Source organism: Poecilia reticulata, linkage group LG12 (assembly GCF_000633615.1).
Source record: "Poecilia reticulata strain Guanapo linkage group LG12, Guppy_female_1.0+MT, whole genome shotgun sequence".
In the NCBI taxonomy this organism is placed as follows: domain Eukaryota; kingdom Metazoa; phylum Chordata; class Actinopteri; order Cyprinodontiformes; family Poeciliidae; genus Poecilia; species Poecilia reticulata.
Window position 1 is genome coordinate 6,219,077 of NC_024342.1, and position 21,111 is coordinate 6,240,187.

The 21,111-nt window shown below is 37.5% G+C and overlaps 1 protein-coding gene across 1 annotated transcript in view; it reads left to right on the forward strand.

The window, feature by feature from the left end:
- Positions 1-539: 539 nt before the first annotated feature.
- Positions 540-21,111, forward strand: part of fcho2 (FCH and mu domain containing endocytic adaptor 2) — a 56,622-nt gene continuing 36,050 nt past the window's right edge. Inside the window, exons 1-6 of the mRNA XM_017307926.1 lie at positions 540-709; positions 13,457-13,548; positions 17,483-17,557; positions 17,632-17,773; positions 19,342-19,494; positions 19,714-19,818. Coding sequence (XP_017163415.1) covers positions 677-709; positions 13,457-13,548; positions 17,483-17,557; positions 17,632-17,773; positions 19,342-19,494; positions 19,714-19,818 — 600 coding nt within the window. The 5' untranslated portion in view covers positions 540-676. The remainder of the gene's footprint in view (positions 710-13,456; positions 13,549-17,482; positions 17,558-17,631; positions 17,774-19,341; positions 19,495-19,713; positions 19,819-21,111) is intronic.

Below are 21,111 nucleotides of genomic sequence, written 5' to 3' on the forward strand. Positions count from 1 at the left end.
CAAGGTATTTGTGCTTTAAAAGTCAGCTCTTCCAATCTCCTGAAGACCTGGAGCCTTTGTGCTGCTATAATCTTTACGTATAATATTAACATTTTAAATACTTCTGTGTAATGTTTTAAAGGGAAATGTCGTCTTTTGCAAATTCCAAGATGAAGTAGACGTCTACAAAAAACACTACTTTTTTGCAGTAAAAAAAATTATCAAATGTACTGTCAACTTTTAAATATATACTATGCTTATCAAAAAATACTTTTTAAAATTTTTTCGGTTAAAACTATATATAAAAAATATATATATAACCAACAAAGGCTATTTATTTAGCCCTAGGAGGCGGCAATAAGCCGTTCGATTTCTTTTTTAAATGTATTTGTATGATTGAGGAATTTACGGAGGGCACCTGAATGCAGCATCCCAGCCAACCTCTGCCTGTGTCCTCATCAGCCGATGGTAGCGCTGTTTCGTCCCGGGTCTGGAGAAGGAACCGCTGGGGAAAGCAGCAGCGCAGCACCGCCTGGCGGAGGTGGAGTCTAAAGGTGGGGAGGGAGAAGAAAGGGGAGAGGAGGAAAACGGTGAAAGGCACATACAACAGAAACGGGGGGAGAACGGTGGATGATTTACGCTTTAAAATTTGCATTACAGCTACTTGAAGAGTTGCGGCGAAGAGGAACAGAACAAAATGATAACGCCTTACTTCCTAGAAAATTTCTGGGTAGGTGTTGTTTATTTTTTAATGCTGTTAACACCGGTGGTACACCTCATTATTCCCTTTCTGTCTATTCTGACCTTATTATTCAAGTCGTAGTCGTAGTCTTGAGGTTTCTAGGTTCTGTCCGGTGCCGACAGACTAGCCGGTCCTGAATTGCACAACCAGCATTAATGTTCTTTGGTAATTATTCTGTTTTTACCCCGGGGTTTGGGCCTCTGTGAACCTATCTAACTTGAGAGGATGAAGTATCCGCCCCTCTTTCCGGTAATTGGCTGCGTCTGGATTTCTTGGAATGTTTACGGTCAGTTCCAAGAATGCTATTGGACACGTCGGCTGCCAGTCACAGGCTCCTGTCGTACGCGTCATTTTCTTCCGTGAAGAAGTTTCCGTAAGAGGCCAGATGTTTAGCTTAGTTAGAATACCCCGAAAAAAATGTAAAATCTAAATATTTAAGTATATTTAAAAAGTAACCAAACATGTGTTGTAGATAAAAAAATAAACTGGTGTTGTTGCGCTTCTGTTTGTATTAAAATGTGTCTGTGCTGTCAAAGGTCATCCCAATGCTCATTAGAAATTCACATAGCTATGTCAGAGCAGCTCGTGTTGATTCTTTCATAACTTGCTTCAAATATTTACCTATTCACTGCGCCATGTTTGTACTGTTTGACGTCTTTGAATTCCTGAATTTGCTTAGTTTTTCAGCTTGAATTGTTATACACCATAGCAATTTATTTTGTTTAACTTGTCAGTTGCGTTGTTTGTAAAAACAAAGAATGATATATTTCCCCCAAATTTGACTGAAACCGTTAAAATGCCGTAGCGCAAGAAAAAAAAATATTGCTTGGCTTTAAAGGCATTTTAAATTGATGTCATGAAAGGACCCTTTATTGATCTAACCCCTTTTTGTTAATTACACATAATCAGTTTATTTTTGCTATGTATGTACATTAAAACATTGTTTTACCTATTTAGTTGATTTAAGATGTATCCCCCAATTCAGTCCTCATTTAAATCGCGCTTCATTTTTCTATACCAAATAATTCCTGCTCTGTCACTAGCAGGGATGAATAACAGACATTAAGTAATATTCTGGGTAGGGTTTATAAATTATATTACGTTATCACCATATATTCTGAACCCAGCCCCCTCCAACTGCAAATAAAAAGCTGTTTTTGAAGGCAACACACGGCTAGAAGTGTAACCACAAATGAGGCAATTGGATCAAAAGCACACCACAGCACACAGACTTGTAGAATAAACCAAGAATAAGGGCCGTGTTAAATAGCTGCTGAATCTCTCTATTAGGTCTCGGTAAGCTGTTGTGTTTTCAGACTCTCTGGATGATAGGTTCTAGATAACAGACAGTGTTTCCCCAAACATGGATTTTACACCGTTACGCAGTTTGATAACCCTGAGTGAAAAGCTAACTGTGAGACGGAAGCAACACGTGTTCCTACAGCTACAAGGATAATATATGATCATTTCAGTTATATTATCTGTGACAATTGTTCCTTTAGACTTTAGAAAAACTGATATCTTAACTGGTTATTATGTTCTTTTTAATGTAAAATTGGGAATTTAACCTCCTGATATTAGCTGATAGTTAGTCAGGTTATCTGCTCCGGTAGGTAGCCAACCTGCACTCAGCATGCAGCTCGTAATTTGCAGACTGATTTCTTCTTGGTTTTTGTGACCGGAAATATTTCCAAACAACCAAACTTATCTTTAAGTGAAGAGCTTAGCTTCTGCCTTGTTTATTTATTTTTTTTAATCGTATTGCTTCTTGTTTATTCACCTGTAGCGTAGCTCATGCTAATCTACAGTAATGTGTGGTGTCTTGGCTGGAAGCTGGTAAAATAAAGCCTTAACGTATTAGATTCCCCTAATTACATTTACCTGTGTGGTAACGGCTACAGAGAAGCCATCTCTTCTATGCCACGCTCCTTAAAAATGTAGCTATAAAGTTGGCGTAATCCTTTACAATTAGCTTTATTTTTTTTTGTCGTTTTTGCTCAAGCAGACTCCATAATTGCCTGAACGAGAAAAGAGGAGAGCAGAGACACTCCTGATTCATCAATCTGCCCTTTGTGCCCTGCAGCGCGACACAAGAGAATGCAGTGATGGCAACGATCAGCTGTGTGTTTAGCATGCAGGGCACACATACTTGGCATTAGGGGATGCATCCATTTCCCTTTTGACTTGACTACCAGTCTGCTTTCTGAGCAGACACATAAATCTGAAACGCTCTCTGTCTGAAACTTTTCAAAGCAGGTGAAAACTTGGAGAAGTGTCATCCCCCCGCTCCGCCTCCATCTTCTGCTCCTTATCTTTGATGGGTTTTTTTTCTAATTTGCAATCTTGCCATTCATCTCTGATGTCAAAATAAATCTCCTTATCAGCTTAAAAAAACAAGCTCTTTGAGGAAATAGGAACTAGAAGAGTTCCTAATTCAGTGTTTTTTTCTTTGTCAAAATTGCGGCACTCGGCTGGCCGCTGGCTGCAGAATTTCCGCTCACTGGATTCACTCGCAGACACAATCTCATTTCCCCTTTTTTTTTTTTTTTTGTCAGCGTTTAACCCAACTTCAGTTTGTGTGACATGTGTAGCCGCTGAAAGGTCTCCCTCCGTATGCGAACTGATGTGGCGGATTTGTAGTTTCTGTCCTGAAACTATGTATTCATGTCTGGTTTGCTTGCAGCCTGTCATGGGAAAATAAGATGGAAGTGTGATAAGCAAACAGAGCTGATTCAGCCAACAGGATGGCCTTTTCTTCCCTGGAGCCTGCATATGTGTGGTCGCTTGGGTTCAAACAGGATTCACTTTGCCTTGAAGTTACATCCACTCTTGAAGTTCTTTTATGTACATAATTAAGCTTCAGTTGTTTTGTTTGGAATGCTAGCAAAGTTGTAAACATTTTTGATTTTCTTTTGTTTCCTTTGGCTCTCAGTTCAGTTGAAGGAGTCACCAAAAAACCTGTTTTGTAATGAATCGGGCAGACATGTTCTCAGTCACACTGTTTTGTGCGAAGTCAACCTGATTCTGATGGGAAGAGTTCATAATATTCTCTTTTACTGCTTGATTATTGTTGCAAAACAAGATTATTGTTATTATTTTTTTAAATCTTAGCATATTGTGACTGCTGAGCTTGCATGAGAATCTCATACCATAACCTTTAGTGAAGATATCACAAGTACACACTATTGCCTTATTAAATAGGATTTCACAATATTAGGAACTCATTGTGATAATGATATAATAAATAAGCTAATAAGTAAACTGTGTTATTGTTTTTCTACTTCTGTTTCCTAGAACACATAGACACCATATAGTAGTAGTACATCCTGGAAATAAAAGTTTAGGTTTTTATTTTTATCTCAAAAACAAGTATTTATTGATTCATATTCATATTTTTTTAGCAATTATTTTATTTATTTCGGTCATTTCTAACCTATCCATACACAAGTAAAAAAAAACAACAAAAAACTAAAAACCTACAATTCTGAAATTAAACAAAAAAACTGAAATTGCCAAAACTAAGTTGACATTTCTTTATGACTTCAACATATACCATACTACAACTAATATCACCAAGTATATCACAGACACAGAGGACTTCCGTGCATGGCCCTTTAATAAGCTAACGTACTGCAGTTCAAGCAGTTCCTTGCAATATGCATATTGTGTACACAGGAATTGGAATAACAGATTATGCAGCCCTTGTATTGTCACAACATCATATTATTGTTACAATAATGTAACTATTTGTTTAACTAGTAGTAGCACCACAACAATCATCAAATCCTGCTGGATTGGTGACCTGAAATGAGAACACCCAGATTAGAGTTCTGACATCTTAGGCAGCAATAAAGGAAACCTCTGATGCATGGTTCTATTCGGAGTTGAAGTCCTGCAGAGTCTGTAATAGGAAGCAATACAGAGGGTTTGCCTAAAATTGCGCTACCTTCTCCAATGTATTCCATTGTCAAGGCAAGGGTTGAATTGAGTTGCCTTTATCTACCTGAAGAACATCTGGGTGCCCAGAAAGCTGACCTTGACCATGTAGATCTGACTGTTAAACTCCATTGGGGAGTCATGCTGCTGTATGGGGCTGAAACCTGGAGGACAAACAAACCCTCACATGGAAAAACGCAGTCATTCCTCAACAACTGTCAGGATTTTCCCCATTCGCCGGCCAACCTATTTGTAACCTCAACCTATGGGAAAGAACCTTCCAACTCTCATTAGAAGCAGAAATCAGTAAAAAAAAGATGTCGCCAGGTAAGGCACTCTCCTCGAAAACTGCCAATCGACATCAGGCAGGACCTCAGGTGGAACCCAAAAGGCAGGCGAAGGAGAGACCATCCAACAAAACGCGTGACGATAAGACCATAAGAAAGAAGATGATCTACATCTGGAGCCAACGAGAAAGAAGAGCCCAGGACAGAAATCTCTGGAGATCTACCTTTGGCGTCCCGTAGCCTGAGCGAAGGGCAAAATCAAAAACTGAAAACTCTACAAAGTCATAATGCCACACTAACAAATGAATTAGTTTTACAACATCTGTAGTCTGTTATTTCCCTTTGGTATTTCAGCATGGTTCTGGTATGTGGGTATGTTTAAAAAAAAAAAGATGTGATGTGGTAGTTAGCCGCAGTTGTCAATCAGCATAACTTTTAATGTTGTTTCCTGTTGTGTGCAGCATATTTAGCAGCACTAAGAGAAGGAACAATCATGTCTGGCTTTGACTAAGCGTTCATGTAATAGCAGCAGTCGATTTTCGCAATCAAGAGGGATGTGGATGAGCAACAAAAGGAAAGGTGGTAGATGTTTCTGTTGTGCATAAGAAGTAGAAACCCATGAATTTACATTCATAAGGTGCAACTGCGATTAAAGAGAAAGTTAAATAAATTATGTTAGGCATTTTCACAACTAAAGGGAAGTGATGTGTGGATTGCTATTAAAACTTACAGTGAATTTCAGTGATGCAAGCAGCAGCTGCATATTTTAAAGCCTCAATTGATATATATTTCTTTCTTTCAGAGGGAGTTCTGGCACCTTCCACTCGAACTGCCAGATTAGCTGCTAGGTGTGCATTCTGAGAAAGCAATGCAAAGAATTAGCTAATAGCATTTTCTTTTTCGCCCGTTTACGAGCAGTTTTGGCAGCAATGGCTGATCATTTCCTGGAAATAAGGAACACAAATGCAAAGGAAAAACCACGACTTTTAGAGTTGTGAGTTTGACCGTATTGTGATGGGTCTGAATTCCTTAACACAAGTTTGCAGACATACTTATTTTCCACTGCTTTCACCCAGGGCAGGGAGGACGGCATGCCATCTATGCCTCTTTTGTGTTTTTCTCCTTCTGGTTTTCTTGTTTGCCGAAGGAAACCATGCGCTCAAAGCCTCCCAGAGGGCACTTACCCTCCTTATAATTCATTTTGCACCGGTGCGTGATAATTGCTACAGTAAAGTCGTATGCCAACTTTCCATCCAACCATATACAGACGAGTTCTCCTTTTTCCAGCCTCCATACCGAATGTCTTGGAATGCTTATATAAATTGCAGAACGCCTTCGCCGACTCTCCGGTTTTAATTTGTCTTAGTCGTCCGTCTTGGGTTGTCGGGAGGGAGCAGGTAGCAGTGAGATAATAAGGCCTCTCTCCATGCCATGTCTTGCATTACAGCCTGTGAGGCAATAAACACTCGATTCCCCGCTCACAGGATATTACAGCTGGTGTGGAGCCCTAACAGAAGAGAAGGGGAGTGGATGCCTGTCCTCCTTCTGCCCAGCAGATGTGAGATGATAAGTAGGCAACAATGTGGTTTTGTCTCTTTTCCTACCAGGTGGTATTTGAGATTATATGGTGTCTGTTTTTTTTCCTTTTTTTTTTTTTTTTTTTTTAATGCTTAGGTGGACTCCAGAATGAAAATATCATGTGCGCATACAGACCAGCATTGCAAAAGCAACATGTGGTTTTGTTTTGCAATGTAACATTCAGTTTGCAAAATGCTATTTGTTGATATACCTTCTCCTCTCTGGGGTTGTGTTCATTGAAGTCATTCAACTGACTCAAAAGTAGAGATGCACCGATTCGATATTAATATCAGTACCAATCCCAATATGGAAAAATATAATTTAGATTGGATATCGGTGACAATGTGCCAGATCTATAAGGGCAGATCTATTCAGTCTAATTCTATGCTTTGTACTTTGAGTGACATCATGCTTTATTTATTTTACATTATTTTTAGAATTCCTAATTGGACTTTCTGAGCCATTTGGAAGAACTTTTGTTGCAGTTTTTTTTTTTTTTTTACACATTTGACCAAAGTAGTAAACCTATTATTTTTGTCAGTTTCAGTTTCTGTGCTATTTATTTTTACATTGGCTGTTATACTCCTAAATTGGTCTGACTGAACAAATTAAATTTGTGTTGTTACATTTTTAATTCAGTACATTTATGTAAAAAAAAAAAGTTTTAAGTCAATTCAAAACACCTTTTCTGTATCGGATCAAAATCGGCTCATATCAGACCTCAGCTATCTGTATTGATATCGGAAGTGAAAAAGTATTGTTTTGCGGTTGTTGTCTTTAATAATATTTCATATGCACATTTTGGATAGTCTGTGGCTTACATATCATATTTGTTTTCGAAAAATAATTGCTTTATTTGCACTATTCTTTATTTTCTGAGATCATTAGTCTGTAGAGCTATGGGATATTTTTAATCGTAATCACAGGTGGACTATCACCATATGCAATATTATAATGAAAAGGAATGTTTGAATACATCGTGTGGTAGGTTGTTATATTTCAAGTACATTACATTCACAGCCAGCTGGACGTTCATTTCCATTGATACACATACAACGTATTATTTGCAATTCTAGGGTTGGAAAATGGCGAGTGTCATCATGACAAAAAAAATAAAAATGTAGAGGACAATGTGGTTTAATTGCAAAAAGTGTCATCATCATTTCAGTATTTCACAAAAATTATCACAATTCTCTGGTATCCCAGTATCATTCAACTTTTATCAGCATAATCTGGTTCAAATGATTAATAGAAATAAAACATCATGTCAGAAATAATTCAGAAATAAAGTAAATTAGACATGATTGATGCAATGTTATGATTGTCTTCATAAATACATAACTTACAATAAATAACAGCAATTAATCATGTAGGTACAACATGGCTGGTTTGCGGGTATGAAATATGGAACAATGTTGCCACAAAATGTCAAAAGCTAGGAACTTGGTAGGAATATGAACAAGCTGAAGGAACAAGTTCTTTTATGGAGAACTCTGCAGGATTTGCAATTAAAAAAAAAAGAACTTTACTTTTCTGAAAACTAAAACACTAGGTGGAAATGGGGAAAAAAAATAAAACATTAAATGCATTTTTCAGAAATCATCCCACTATTCGGAAACACTTGCCCCGGCAGGTTCTTGCCAAAGGATCCGGTTTAAGCCTTTGAGTTTGTTGCTGTGCGTTAAAACTCTGGTTTTAAATCTAAGGCAAACTGTGTTTTTCTTTCCTTCCTCTGTCAACAAGCCTTTCCTTCTTTCTTTTACGTGCGTGTGAGACCCATAACTTCCAAGCCAAAACAGCTGTGCACGTCCCAATGTGATGCAGGCTGACTAGCTGCAGAACTATTACCTACAGTTTTGGAAGACATAAAACCTCTGACGACACTGAGCGTCCTGCAGTCTCCCTAAGAGCAAACATATTGCAGGATCCTGGCCACAGACAGGATTAGAATAGACTGTGACTGAGCTTCTGTCTTTGGTGGTAATGGCTTGGCCTGCGCGTTGCACATCTGTCTCAGCCGCAAAAAGGAGCTGTTGCCCCAACAAACCCCGGCCGACATGTCGCATGGTGTAGCGTATCCTTTGTTTTGGAATGTGTAAAAGGTTCGTTTTTCCAAGCATCGTAAGCATTTCTCATAGTCAGAACAAGTTCCCAGTATGAGGTGGTTCATCAGTAAGGTCTTCTTTCTGTGTAAAGTTATGCCTATGTAAAGTTATACGTGCTTCTTCAGTTCTTGTTGGTTTGGCATAACCTGTTTCCCCATTAACAAGGTTACAGTTCGCGGGCATTAGGGATTATAGTCACTCGAGATTAGCTAAAATACATGAATGCTTGGGACCAAACTATACCTGATTATAAATGGCTATTTCAAAACTTCAAACACCTTGTATACCTCAGTATGCACAATGGAAAGCATCTAAGCAAACTAACTTCGACAGACTTCCTTCTTTCTATTTTTGTAGGTACAGCCAGTAGTCAGCGTCAAGTAAAATAAATGATGCTCAAGAAGCTTTGTTCTCAGGTATTTCACCAGCCAGCCAAGCTGCATTTTCTTTCGAATATCCTCTACGAAAAAATCTGCGAGAACAGGCGGATTTTTTTTACAAATATTTTGTAGTTACAGAAAATAGGTAAATATTGTAAAAGGTTCACTTTCACTACATACAAATGTTTTGTTTGTTTTTTAAGTGCTGTTTGAAAACTACCAACATTTCTTTCTTTTTTTTTTGCCAAAGTCATCGTATTGTTACTTTTGATGAGGTTGCCAGAATAAGTGTCCCTTCGCTGTACAAGAGCAAAGCAGTGCTGCCACTGTCAGCTGGCTGAAAGTATGAGGTTGCGTCATTTTGTTGATGCTCGCAGACACATTCTGCTGTTTGGAAACGTTGGAAGCTGAAGTAAAAAGTAAAACTACAAGCAACGTGAAGGACAGTTTTGTTTACAGAGACTTCCTACTTCACTTAGTTGTTGTTTCTGTCGTTTTTGTTTATTTATTTTGGATATTTAAAATGTCTTCCAGTACCAGTGGAAGACATTCACTAAAATTGAAAGTTTGCAAGAATGTGTTCTTGCATTATTATTATTATTATGCAGTTACCATTATATTACTGGAATATGGTTCCAAAACAAACATATTTTTGTTTATCGCAATAACTTATGGAACAATTTATCGTTCATCAAAATTTGTTATTGTGACAGGCCTATTTTAGAATCAAAATAGCAAAGAATAAATGTTTAAACATTATTATAAATGTAAGAATCAGTCAAATTTTTTAGCTCAAATAGAAATGATTGATCCTTTTCTGGTTTTAAATGGTTCTATAATACATATTTTTTTCTGTAAATATTGTGTTTTGACTAAAGGCTATCATTGAGCATAAACCTTCTACTGGCCCATACATGTTGTAGATATAATGCAGTCTTACTTTCATCTTATATATGTGCTATTTTTTGAAATAACCTGTGTGTTTTTGGTTCGCTCAGGGTAAAGGTGTGACATCGTCAGGTCATGTATTTTAATCTGTCTCAGTTTTGTAGCTTGGAAGGGGAAAAGGCAAAAACGCCCCGAGCGGTTTCCTTTGTTTGTTTTTATTTCTCTTTTGTGTACGGCGCATTGATATCAAGCTCTACAAGAACGGACTCGTTGCGGACAGAATGGTCTTTCTTCCTGTTTCTGTTCTGCTCTTGTGTGTTTTCACTGGCTGTCGTCACTTCCCTGTTTTGTCGGTCCACTGGCCAGCTCTCCATGTTCTTCTCACTGTGCTGCCTTTTACTTTAGTCTATAAAGCGTACCGCTTGTGTGAGAAACCGTGTCGCAGTCTGTCTTGTTGAGTTGAGTTGCTACGTATGTGGTTATAGTTAGACTTCTAAAGTGGTTTTAATAGTTTTATTACTGCAACAGGAAGCGTGTGTCAGTGGATCTGCTTGGTGGTCTAAAACGCCAGACCGTTGAGCTGAAACCCACAACTGCATGCTTTTCGTTTCAACCGCTGTTTGCTCTGCAAATATACCGTAGTTCTGTTTGATATAGCACCAGGCCTTTAGACAGAAACTTTCTCTTGAACTTTCACCTTTGCCTGCGCTGAAAAACCACTTTAATGTCGCAGGAAATCTGCTGACGGTGGATCCGGCACAGGAATTAGGAAATATCCATGGAAGCCACTGGGGGTTGAGTGTCACTTTTGTTTTAACGTTAAGGGTCAGTGTGTTTTCTTACTACTGATCTGAAAGCAAATGCAGATGCATTATTAAGGATTTTTTTTTCTTTCTGGGACACAGTGGAAATTTAGGCACTGATTTTGGTGATGGATGTTCCAAGTTTAACCAAAACAAACAAAATGAGGATATTTGCTTGTGGTTGTTTTTTTATTATTTTTTTTTTTTATGAGAAGACACAGGGGGACTTTTCATGAAAGTGTCCAATAAATATTGCCATGTAAAAGTTCAGAGCAGTTGCTAAAGCAGAATAAGGTTTCATGATGATAGCTATTCTGCAAACCAGTTGAGTTTTTTCTATAAATCCATAATTAAGTCACAGTAATATTTATTTCACTAAAAAAAAAGGTTTTCACTTGAGTGGCATTCGTTTTCTTTTTCTCCTGACCGTATCAGACGTGTTGGTGTCATCATGCTGATAGAAGAGACTAATATAAATCGGATTTGATGGCATAATTATTGTTCAATGGAGGGATCTTCTTCACTGATACATTCGTAGATTTAATAACTTGCAGGCTTGAAAACTATAAATTCATCACACTTATAATGTGCGGGTTAATTGCGACACATTAGAATATCATCGAAACCGTAATTTATTTGAGAAATTGAGAAAGTGAAACCCAAATATAGACTCATTTGCGTAGAGAATTATAGTTTTCAACCCGTTATTTGTCTTGTGTGTGGCTTCTAGCCAATGGAAAACCAAAATGTACCTTTTTTAGAAAATTAGTTTGTTGTTTTCTATTGGATCAAAAATATCCAATAGAAATCCATTGGGTAATGGACAAATTGTGCCTCACAAAGTCATGGGGTATCGTGTCGACTTAGCAGTTTTCCGACAGACAGTCACCCACGCTCTCCTGAAAGAGGCGAAACCACAAAAGATCATTGATAGCTTTTTTTTTTCTTTTCTTTTCTTTTTTTAGCTAAATTCAAACTTTCAATCAAAGATTTAACGGAAGGAAAAAATGTGATAGAAACAGGTGCATTGAAGAGTTTGTTGAACATTTACAAGGCATAGACTGCAGCTTTAAGAGTCAGTGCAGACATGCATGTCTAAACAGTGTTGCCTGCATGGCAGAAGTTGTATGGAAAATAGGTTGTGGTGCAATAATTTTGATGTTTTTTTTAAGATTACTTTGTGATTAAAAAAAGTAAGGTAACACTATTTGAAGAGGTATGCATAAGACTGGCATGACACTGTCATAAACATGACATGACACTGTCATGACCATAAAGGAGTCTTTATGAATGTTAATGACAGTTGTCATGAAGTGTCATTTGGTAAATAATGACACTTTTAATGCAAAGTTGCTCTAAAAGTTGCATTGAAAGTCCATTAAAAATGCTAACTTTGCATTAAATTAGCATAATTTACAAAATCATGCAAAGTTGGGACTTTTAATGCAACTTTTAGAGCAACTTTGCATTAAAAGTGTCATTATTTACCAAATGACACTTCATGACAACTGTCATTAACATTCATAAAGACTTCTTCATGTTCATGACAGGTGTTATGTTATGTTTATGACAGTGTCATCTATGTCTTATGCACACCCTTTCAAATAAAGTGTTACCAAAAATAATTGCACAAACCTATATAAAACATTACTCATTTAACAGGTGGCTCAATATTTTGTGATCTGACAGGACGACGGGTAATTGTGTGAGTTCGGGGAAACCACCGTCCACAAACATCTAAAATCCAAGAACATTTAATGCCGCTTCTAAAAACGCTTATAACTGACTCCAATATGCATGAATACACATAGTGGAAACAGTCTTGGCACAAATGTAGAAGCTGACATCTACAGTCTTTGTTACCTTCGCTCTTGGTGGGGCAGCCAATCAGAGCCAAGAAAAATGATGGCGCTTCTGGATTGGCTGCGTTGCAAATGGCAGGCAATAGCATGTTGAGTAGAATTACAACAATGTATTTTAGCTTCTCGACTTGCCTTTTCTTTAGAATATTTTGGATATGAAAAATAAAATCTGCAAGTAGATGATTTTTAAACAAATAGTTTTAGATTTATGTTCCTCAGAAAAATAGGTGGAGGTCCACTTTTTATTTATTTTACCTATCTTGCACTAAAAGATAATATCTCAGGCACTATTAACATAGTTAACAAACAATAGAGACATAAAAATACACTTGGAAAAGATGAAAGAAAGTAAACTAAAAATAAATAGAAATAGAAAAATAAACATGAAAACATATTGATGCATAGTAAACAGATGAATACAAGTAAAACACATCTATTGATAAAACATAAAATAAGGGCAAAGTGCAGTGCAATGCAGTCAGATGGCAAATGAGCTGCAAAATTCAACTAATATCCAGTCTGCATTTTAAAAAAAGCTTCTCATTTAAGCACCAAACATTTTTTTAAATCTATAATTCACTCTTTAAAGCAGCAGTGCAATGGGACACCGTTGCCCAGTGAACGGATACGACAAACACTCTCACATCTCAGGTGGCCTTAGACCAATACGCTGCTGTCTGTCTTAGCTTAAAAGTCTCAAACATGGCTAAGGTGAGCATGATCGACCAGAAGGTTCTGCAGACGCAGCTGCAGTCGATGCAGACAGAGGAAAACCTGTTCATGGTAATGTCTGATCTGTGAACTGGTTTGGAACTATTTGTTCCACTTTATTTTCATTTTCACAGCTTGATTTGTCTATTTGTGTGTGTCTGTGTGTGTGTGTGTTTGAAATGCAGGGAGAAAAGAACAATGGCTTTGATGTGCTGTACCACAACATGAAGCACGGGCAGATTTCCTCCAAGGAGCTGACGGACTTCATCAGAGAAAGGTGAGTCTGAAGAGGCGGCGACGCGAGTACGCCGACACCAGCAGGCCGTGTTGCGCGCAGCATGTCTGTCTTGTTTATGCTGGTTTAAATCTGGGACAGCCTTAACAGCATTTCCTGTCCTTCGTGTTGCTCCTCTAACAGCAGCCAGTCCTCGGCTGAAAGCGTTAATCGTTTCGTTACGTTTGCACATCTACACGCAGCGTGGATATGATGCAGACTTCGCCTCCGTGGGAGCCCACCTCCGACCTGGCACCGGCAGTTTCTGCTTTCCCACAACAGCGTAATGATAGGTTGTCTTTAAAACCCGGATTCTCTCTGCCGTGTGAAAGGTGTGCGCTCAGAAAGTGTCACATGACACCAGGTCTACCGCTGGAATCCGACAGGAAATTCTTCCGTCTGTCGGTTGCAGAGGAGTGAGTCATCCCGACTCTTTGTTGGACCCTGGGGAATGTCATGTGCCTCACTGAGATGACTGAGCAAGTATTGACACAAAATGACAGGATTCCTGTTAGGGCTGCAAGTTCTGATTACTTGTTGATTAATATATTGATTATTGCGATGATTAATTGGATAAAAAAAATTGGCACATTCTGCTCATTTGTCATTTCAGCCTTTTTTTTTTATAGAATATTATAAATACATTAAGAAATGCAAATAATTCGATCCCTTCTAGGGCTGCACCGATCCACTTTGTTTCACTTCTGATACCGATATGAGTATCTGAGCTTTAGTACAGATTCAGAAAAACAGTGCTGAATTGACTTTAAATGTTTCTTCTTCTTCTTTTTTTTAATACAGACATAAATTTACAGAATTATACATTTATTTGATAATTCTGCACTGGTCCAGCACACTTAAATACACCAGTAACTTTGCAAAACTTAGTCAAACATGTAAAAACTTTGATTCTTTCAATCAGTCCAATTAGGAGAAATAAAAGAAACTGAAACTGACAAAAGCAAACTGCAGCAAACTTTCATTCAAAAAAGTACAATTAGGAATTTATTAATATAATGTAAAAGAAACAACAAAGCAGAGCACAAAGCATAGAGTTAGACTTAATAGATCTGCCCTAAGGATCAGTCACATTGTAACTGATATACAATCTAGGACTTGTTTCAAGAGTCGGACCATACAGATCATTTGTAGCAAAGGACGCATTTGCATTCTGCAGTGTTTAGTTTTTATGAATGAAATGATAAAACTAAATAAAACCAGAGTTTGCAAATTCCTACTACTACTTCATTTAGTGCCTTATTCTTCCAATCCATGAGCAAATACAAGAAATTGATTTTTTTTTTAAATAGAGCTGCTCTGAGTTTACTCACAGTGCCAAGAAAAGGAGCTTCAAGCCACACTCTTCAATACAGATTGGTTTGTTGTGTCAGGATTTTTGGTACTTGTACTGTTTTAGAATTTCACGGTGAGTATTTTGTGTCAAGGATGCCATAAAAACTGCATGTAAAATAAATAAATAATACATAATACATAAAATAAATACAGAAATTTAAGTCTGGAAAAGTTTGGAATTGTTCTGTTTTTTCTTACATTAAATTTGTAGCAAGTTTGTAGCAAGTTTTGTACAGAATTTAGCCTTCTTTCAATCACATTGCTTGCTTGTCAGTCAGTAGCTAGGTCATCTTTACACCTTCAAAAACGGCACTACTGCTCCCTCTAGTGGTGAGCACACCACACCAGTACCCCCAGCATCTTTAGATCTTTTTTTGCGATTCCTCGTACGCTGAAGAACTGAAAAGATCGAACTGAACAGCCCTCATTCACATCTGTTCTAATCTTGGAGATGAAAGGACTGCTTTCTATCGTGAGGCGACTTCGTCATGATTTACCAGGAGTCTCCAGTTGAATAAGAGAGACGATTTGTTATTCAAATCCTATTGCAGTATTTACATGTTGGCTTTTTTTTAATGACTTTTAGATGTTTGTTAAATAAGGTGAGTTTAAGGTTCCTCCTTATTTATTGGTTTCCATAGTAAAAATGTGTAAAAAGCCTTAAAATAAATCTTCTATCATCTAGATCTGCACAATATATCGCAAATATATTGTCATCACCATGTCAGTGTGTGTAATATTCATACAGCAATGGACTATTTGGAGTTCAGTAATTGTTGGCTAATATATTCCAGGTGTTATGAACCTGAATTTTAAATAGTCATCACAATATTTACTAGGACTGGGCGATTTGGCTTGAAAAATCTAATCTAGATTGGATTTCCAATTTTAATGTTTTTTTTATTTATTTATTTATTTTAATACTTACAAATGACAGAAAATATAAAATAAATAAATCCTCCCTTCAATGAATTGTATGGCTGGGTATAAGGCCCTGGTTTAATTACAAGAGTATAGTTTTATCAGAAGAATGTGTTAAAATTACAAGAAAAAAGTCATTTTAATGAGAAAAAGGCTTGAATTATTAATGTTTTGCTATTGTTTGTGTTGGGAGTTTTCATTAAATCCCGACTCAATTCTCCTAATTTTATGACTTTATTCTGGTAATATCCAGACTTTATTCTCACAGTGTTTAAATTGTGTAACATTATTACTGCATTATCGCAAAAAAAAAAAAAAAAAGAAAAGAAAATCTTAGCCTGACCCTTATATTTTGTCGTAGAGTTGACCTCAATTCAAAGTCCAGGTAAACAGAAGCTGTAAAACAACACTTGTCACACAAGATGGCAGCCTTGTGTGCGCTGACTTCACTCTGAACTAGGGAAAGACAAGGAATGCATTGGTGGAAAAATAATAATAATTAAAAATAAATAAAACAGATTTTCCAAAAGGGAAATCTTCAAAAAACAAAAAATTTGACTAATCTTTAAAATGTATTAATCCTCCATAATAATATTATCGCCATTCTACCCACTGGTATCAAGTCAGTTTTGAGTAGTTTGTGTAGCATATTTTAAAAGACTTTAGACAAGTTTGCACTTTATCCTTCATCCTTTTTTTAAATTTTATAAATAGTGTGTTAGTTTTGTTCTAGTCCCATTCCAACGCGTTGAGACGCGTATCCGTAACGTGACGACACTCAGCACTGTATCTCTGTCTCGGTGCATCTTCTGCAAAGGCTTTTGTCGTTGCTGCTTGAATGGTGCGTACGGGCCGAGTGTCTGAGTTCACGCTCGGTCGACCCGTTTCCCCCTGAACGACCTTGACTGCCGAGACAAGATGGCTGGACGAGATGTATAATTCAGACTTTTTCTGCGATGCTGCAGCAGATTATATAATTTTTTTTCCCTCTCTCTTCTTGTCGCATTGTTGTAAAGGAAATAAAAAGAAAAGCGTGTGAGGGGCGGGGCAAAATAAAGAATAAATAAATTGACTAAAGGGACTCGTATGCATCTAAAAAGTAAACTTTTTTTTTTTTTTTTAAACAGCAACATTTAATTTATGTGCTTAGAAATATCATTTGTTCAAACTAAGCTGGGAAAATACAAATGAATGTCAATTAAATTATGAAACGTATGGTAAAATTTTCTCTTTTTTTACATTAATTGAAACCACTTATTTGTCAATGTCAAGTTTATTTATAAAGCACTTTAAAAACAGGTATAAAACGGCACCAAATGCTGTACAAAAAGAAATTACTAAAATATATATATTTATGTATAATGTTAAAATAATAAGAGTGATAATAAGTAAACAAAACAAAATAATCAAAAAAAACATCACAGCAGTATTGATCAGTTTTGTATGCATGTTTTTTATAAATAAAGGATATTGTAGATTTATATTCATCTTCGACAAAAGGTTTAGGAACAGATTTGCCTATTTTGTACTCAGTCAAAACCTGAACTTTAGTCACATTTCAGTTAAATGAATTAATTGTTAACCGTACTTACTCATGTAATGGATAACAATATATAATACTCTGTGTATTTTAGTCATTCTATCACGTCTCTTCTCCCTGCAGGAGTGTCATTGAAGAGGCCTACGCCAGGTCCATGACCAAACTCGCCAAGTCAGCTGGTAACTTCTCTCAGCTGGGGTGAGTTTATCCGTTCCCTTAAAAAAAAACAAAAAAACATTAATAACAAGAGTCTGACTCAATCTGTTCGACAGGACCTTTGCACCAATGTGGGATATCTTCAAAAGCTCAACGGAGAAACTGGCCACCTGTCACATGGAGCTAGTGAAGAAGCTGCAGGAACTTATAAAAGAAGTGCAGAGATACGTGGAAGAACAGGCCAAAGCTCATAAGAAGGTAAAGACACTGAAGATTTGAGTTAATTGTTTCCTTTTTATGACGGCATCGAGCGGTTTTCATGTGCTACGGTGGATATAGAGTTTTGAATTGTTACGTTATTTTAGTTGTATAAAATCCTTTTCTCTATGATGAACGGTTTAATTTTGTTTCTATGGTTACCTATTTATCCCTTAAGGGCTCATTTCTTCAACAAGGACCTAAACTTGCAGTTTGTTTAAATGTGTGTATTTAACTGAAACCCTGTCCTTGGCAGAAAACGTTCTGTTCTTATATTTTAACACTATTGTGTCTTCTTTCTATTCTGGAAGACGTAAACTAGAGCGCTTCCTTGATTAAAACGGGGTGATTTTATGGCACCTTGACGTTTTTATTTACATGGATTTCTCTTGTTCCTGTCATTTTCTGCTCCAACTTGAGGTTTTTAAAGCTTTTGTGTGGAAACGCACTGCAGCCCCCTGCCGGAGAATCCGGTGACGCTTTCTTCCTCCAAACGCTTGTGTAGTTTTATGGCTTTTTATTTTGCACCGCCATTCTGCGTATAAAGTAAAACCGTTCAGATACGGAGTTGTATACGTTTCAAAGTGGTCTGTAGGTTTCATTACTTCCTCCTGTGCCTGGCTAAGGGTCTGCTTCACATGTGGGAGAATTAACAGAGGAGCTGGGAGAGGATTTTACAGGATTCCTACTCAGACAGGAAAAAATCTGGAGCTTGATTATTCATGCCAAAATCCATTCATTCATTTGTCCATCTCCTATTTTTATTTTTTATTATTTATACTTTAAAATTGGTGCTGTCAGTCGATTAAAAAATGTAATCCGATTAATCACTATGCTTAACTTTGTAAGCTTGAAATATAAATATGCAGACATTTATGCAAGGTCTCCAACCAATTGAAATGCAGGCAATTATTTATTTATTTTTATTTTTTAGCAGAAAGCAGATGTTGTCTCTCAGTACTAAACTGCAACTGAGGGAAACTTACTCCATTAGACATGCATACTAATAGTAACAAATTTGTTCTGGGAACAATTAACAGATAAGATATATTTTATTTTCTAGTTCCTGTGGGCCCCCTTCCCAAATGCCCGCCCCACATTGGCCCAGGGCGGCCATTTGCCCGCCCTGGGCCAATGCCCATATGTCCCATAGCAAAAACCGTCACTGTATGCACTTTTGCTAAAAAAATGTTTTATGTCTGAAGATTCTCAGTTTTCCAAGTTTTCATATTCAGGATAGACTTTTCGATCAAAATAGTAGTTTGATTAATCTGCGTTAGGTAACACTAACAAGTTCAAATGTTCAGATTAGTCACGTGCATTAACACTCACCGGCCCATTTTGAATTAACCTGAAAGTCTCAGCTGTAACTCTGAAAGTTTGTAATTTCCACATGTGAATTGCGCAGTAACTCTGATTTGGGGTGAAGTCAGTTTCCTGCAGAGGAACGGCCGTTCAGGCCAAGTGTTTCCTTTTAATTTACATAAATAAGGATCAGAGAAATCTGTGACTCTTGCAAACGACATTTGTCTTGTTGAGCGACCTAACGAGCACACGCGGTCTTTCAGACAAAAGAAGAAGTGGCGCCGACCCTGGAGGCCGTCCAGAGCATCCAGTCCATCTCTCAGTCTCTTCAGAAGTCCAAGGAGAACTATAATGCCAAAACCGTGGAGCAGGAGCGGCTCCGAAAAGAGGGGGCCACCCAGCGAGATGTGGACAAGGTGGGAGGTCACCCTTTTTTTTGCACATACACATACGCACATGTCCCCGGTACGCTAATGTAGCATGATGAAGTGTGTCCTGGTTTACGGAAACACAAAACCTGAGTGAATCCGTTCCTCAGATGTTGAACTTGATCTCTGGTTTCACTCCGATACGTTTAACCTGATCCGGAAAGCAAACCAGCGTAAGTCATCGATCTGTTTGTTTTCACTTTCCAGGCCGGAGTGAAAGCCAAAAAAGCCATAGAGACCTACAAGTCGTACGTGGAGAAGTACGCTTCAGCCAAGTCCGACTTTGAACAGAAGATGGCAGAAACTTCACAGGTTTTTATGAATCTTAGTTGGTTTCTCTCTCCCCCCACCCCTCTCTGTGTGCATGTGTTCTGAAGACAAATGTGTTCTCAAACTCTGCTTTTCGTCCATCTTTGTGGCATGCAAGCGCTTTGTTGCGTAATCTGTTAGTCCGGCGCTCGTCTGTTCCATGTTTCGGGTCCTGTATTTTCTCCAGAGTGTGTTTTTTCCTCTGTAACCGGATCGTTGTGCAAAGACCCTGATTGGATCCATCTGAGCGGCTGATTAGATAAACTCCAAATTAAAATCAGCTCAGTAGAATCGGGCCTCCATATCCTGGTGGACCGCAGCGGCACTGCCACTAGAGCTGGTTCGAGTTAGCCCCGCCGTTCTTCTCCCCTCACTGTTGCGGAGGAAGCGGTGTTGCGGCTCGCGCTTCCGCTGGATCGCCGTCTACGGCTCGTCTCCCACGGTTCACATGTGGAGACATAATTATAAACACTGTGAACACATGTGCGCTCTGACATCACCGGGGCTCCTGCGTGTGTGTTCTGCATGTCTGCGTGTTCTTGCTGGCAGACAAACGGCAAGAACACGCAGTAAGTAAGATTGCAAGTACAGCAAAAATATTTATACCCCTTTGAACTTTTTTCCCCTCACTTTTTTCATGTTACAACCACCAATTTCTGTATATTTTGAATGTGATAGAACAATCATTTTAGCAATCGATTAATCAATATCTGGGTGATTAATCTATTAATTAGATAAGGAAATTGCACAATTTTTTCATTTATCCACTTAAGACTTTTATACAATATTAGCAAAAACATTAAAATATACAAATAAACAAATAATAAAAATTATTTGATAAGTAAGAAAAATAAACATTTTATTACCTAAAATGCAAAACCATATCGTTCCTTTAGTCTTGAACTGGGTGAAGATAAGTCTATAACACTTGAGGAGTTTTGGATAAAATGTATTTACAGACAAAGGGATTTTTATTTTTTATTTTAAATGCAAAAGTTCTTGTACAGTTTTGGTTTAGTTGCTACTCTAAATATGTTTTATTCTCCAAACTGCTTTTTTTTAAACTGTATTCAAATTCTGAAAAACTTTATTGATTGCGAAGGGAAATTAAAAGTTGATGTAACTCATTAATTCAAAGTCAAAGTATGCTCTTATCTGCAATTAATCAGTTACTCAATTGTTTAACAATTATTTCAATAATCGATTAATCACAATTAATCCAATTAATTGTTTCAGCCCAAGTGACATAATAAAAAAATTCAATCCATCTCTTCAATTGATCATATTGGACAAGGA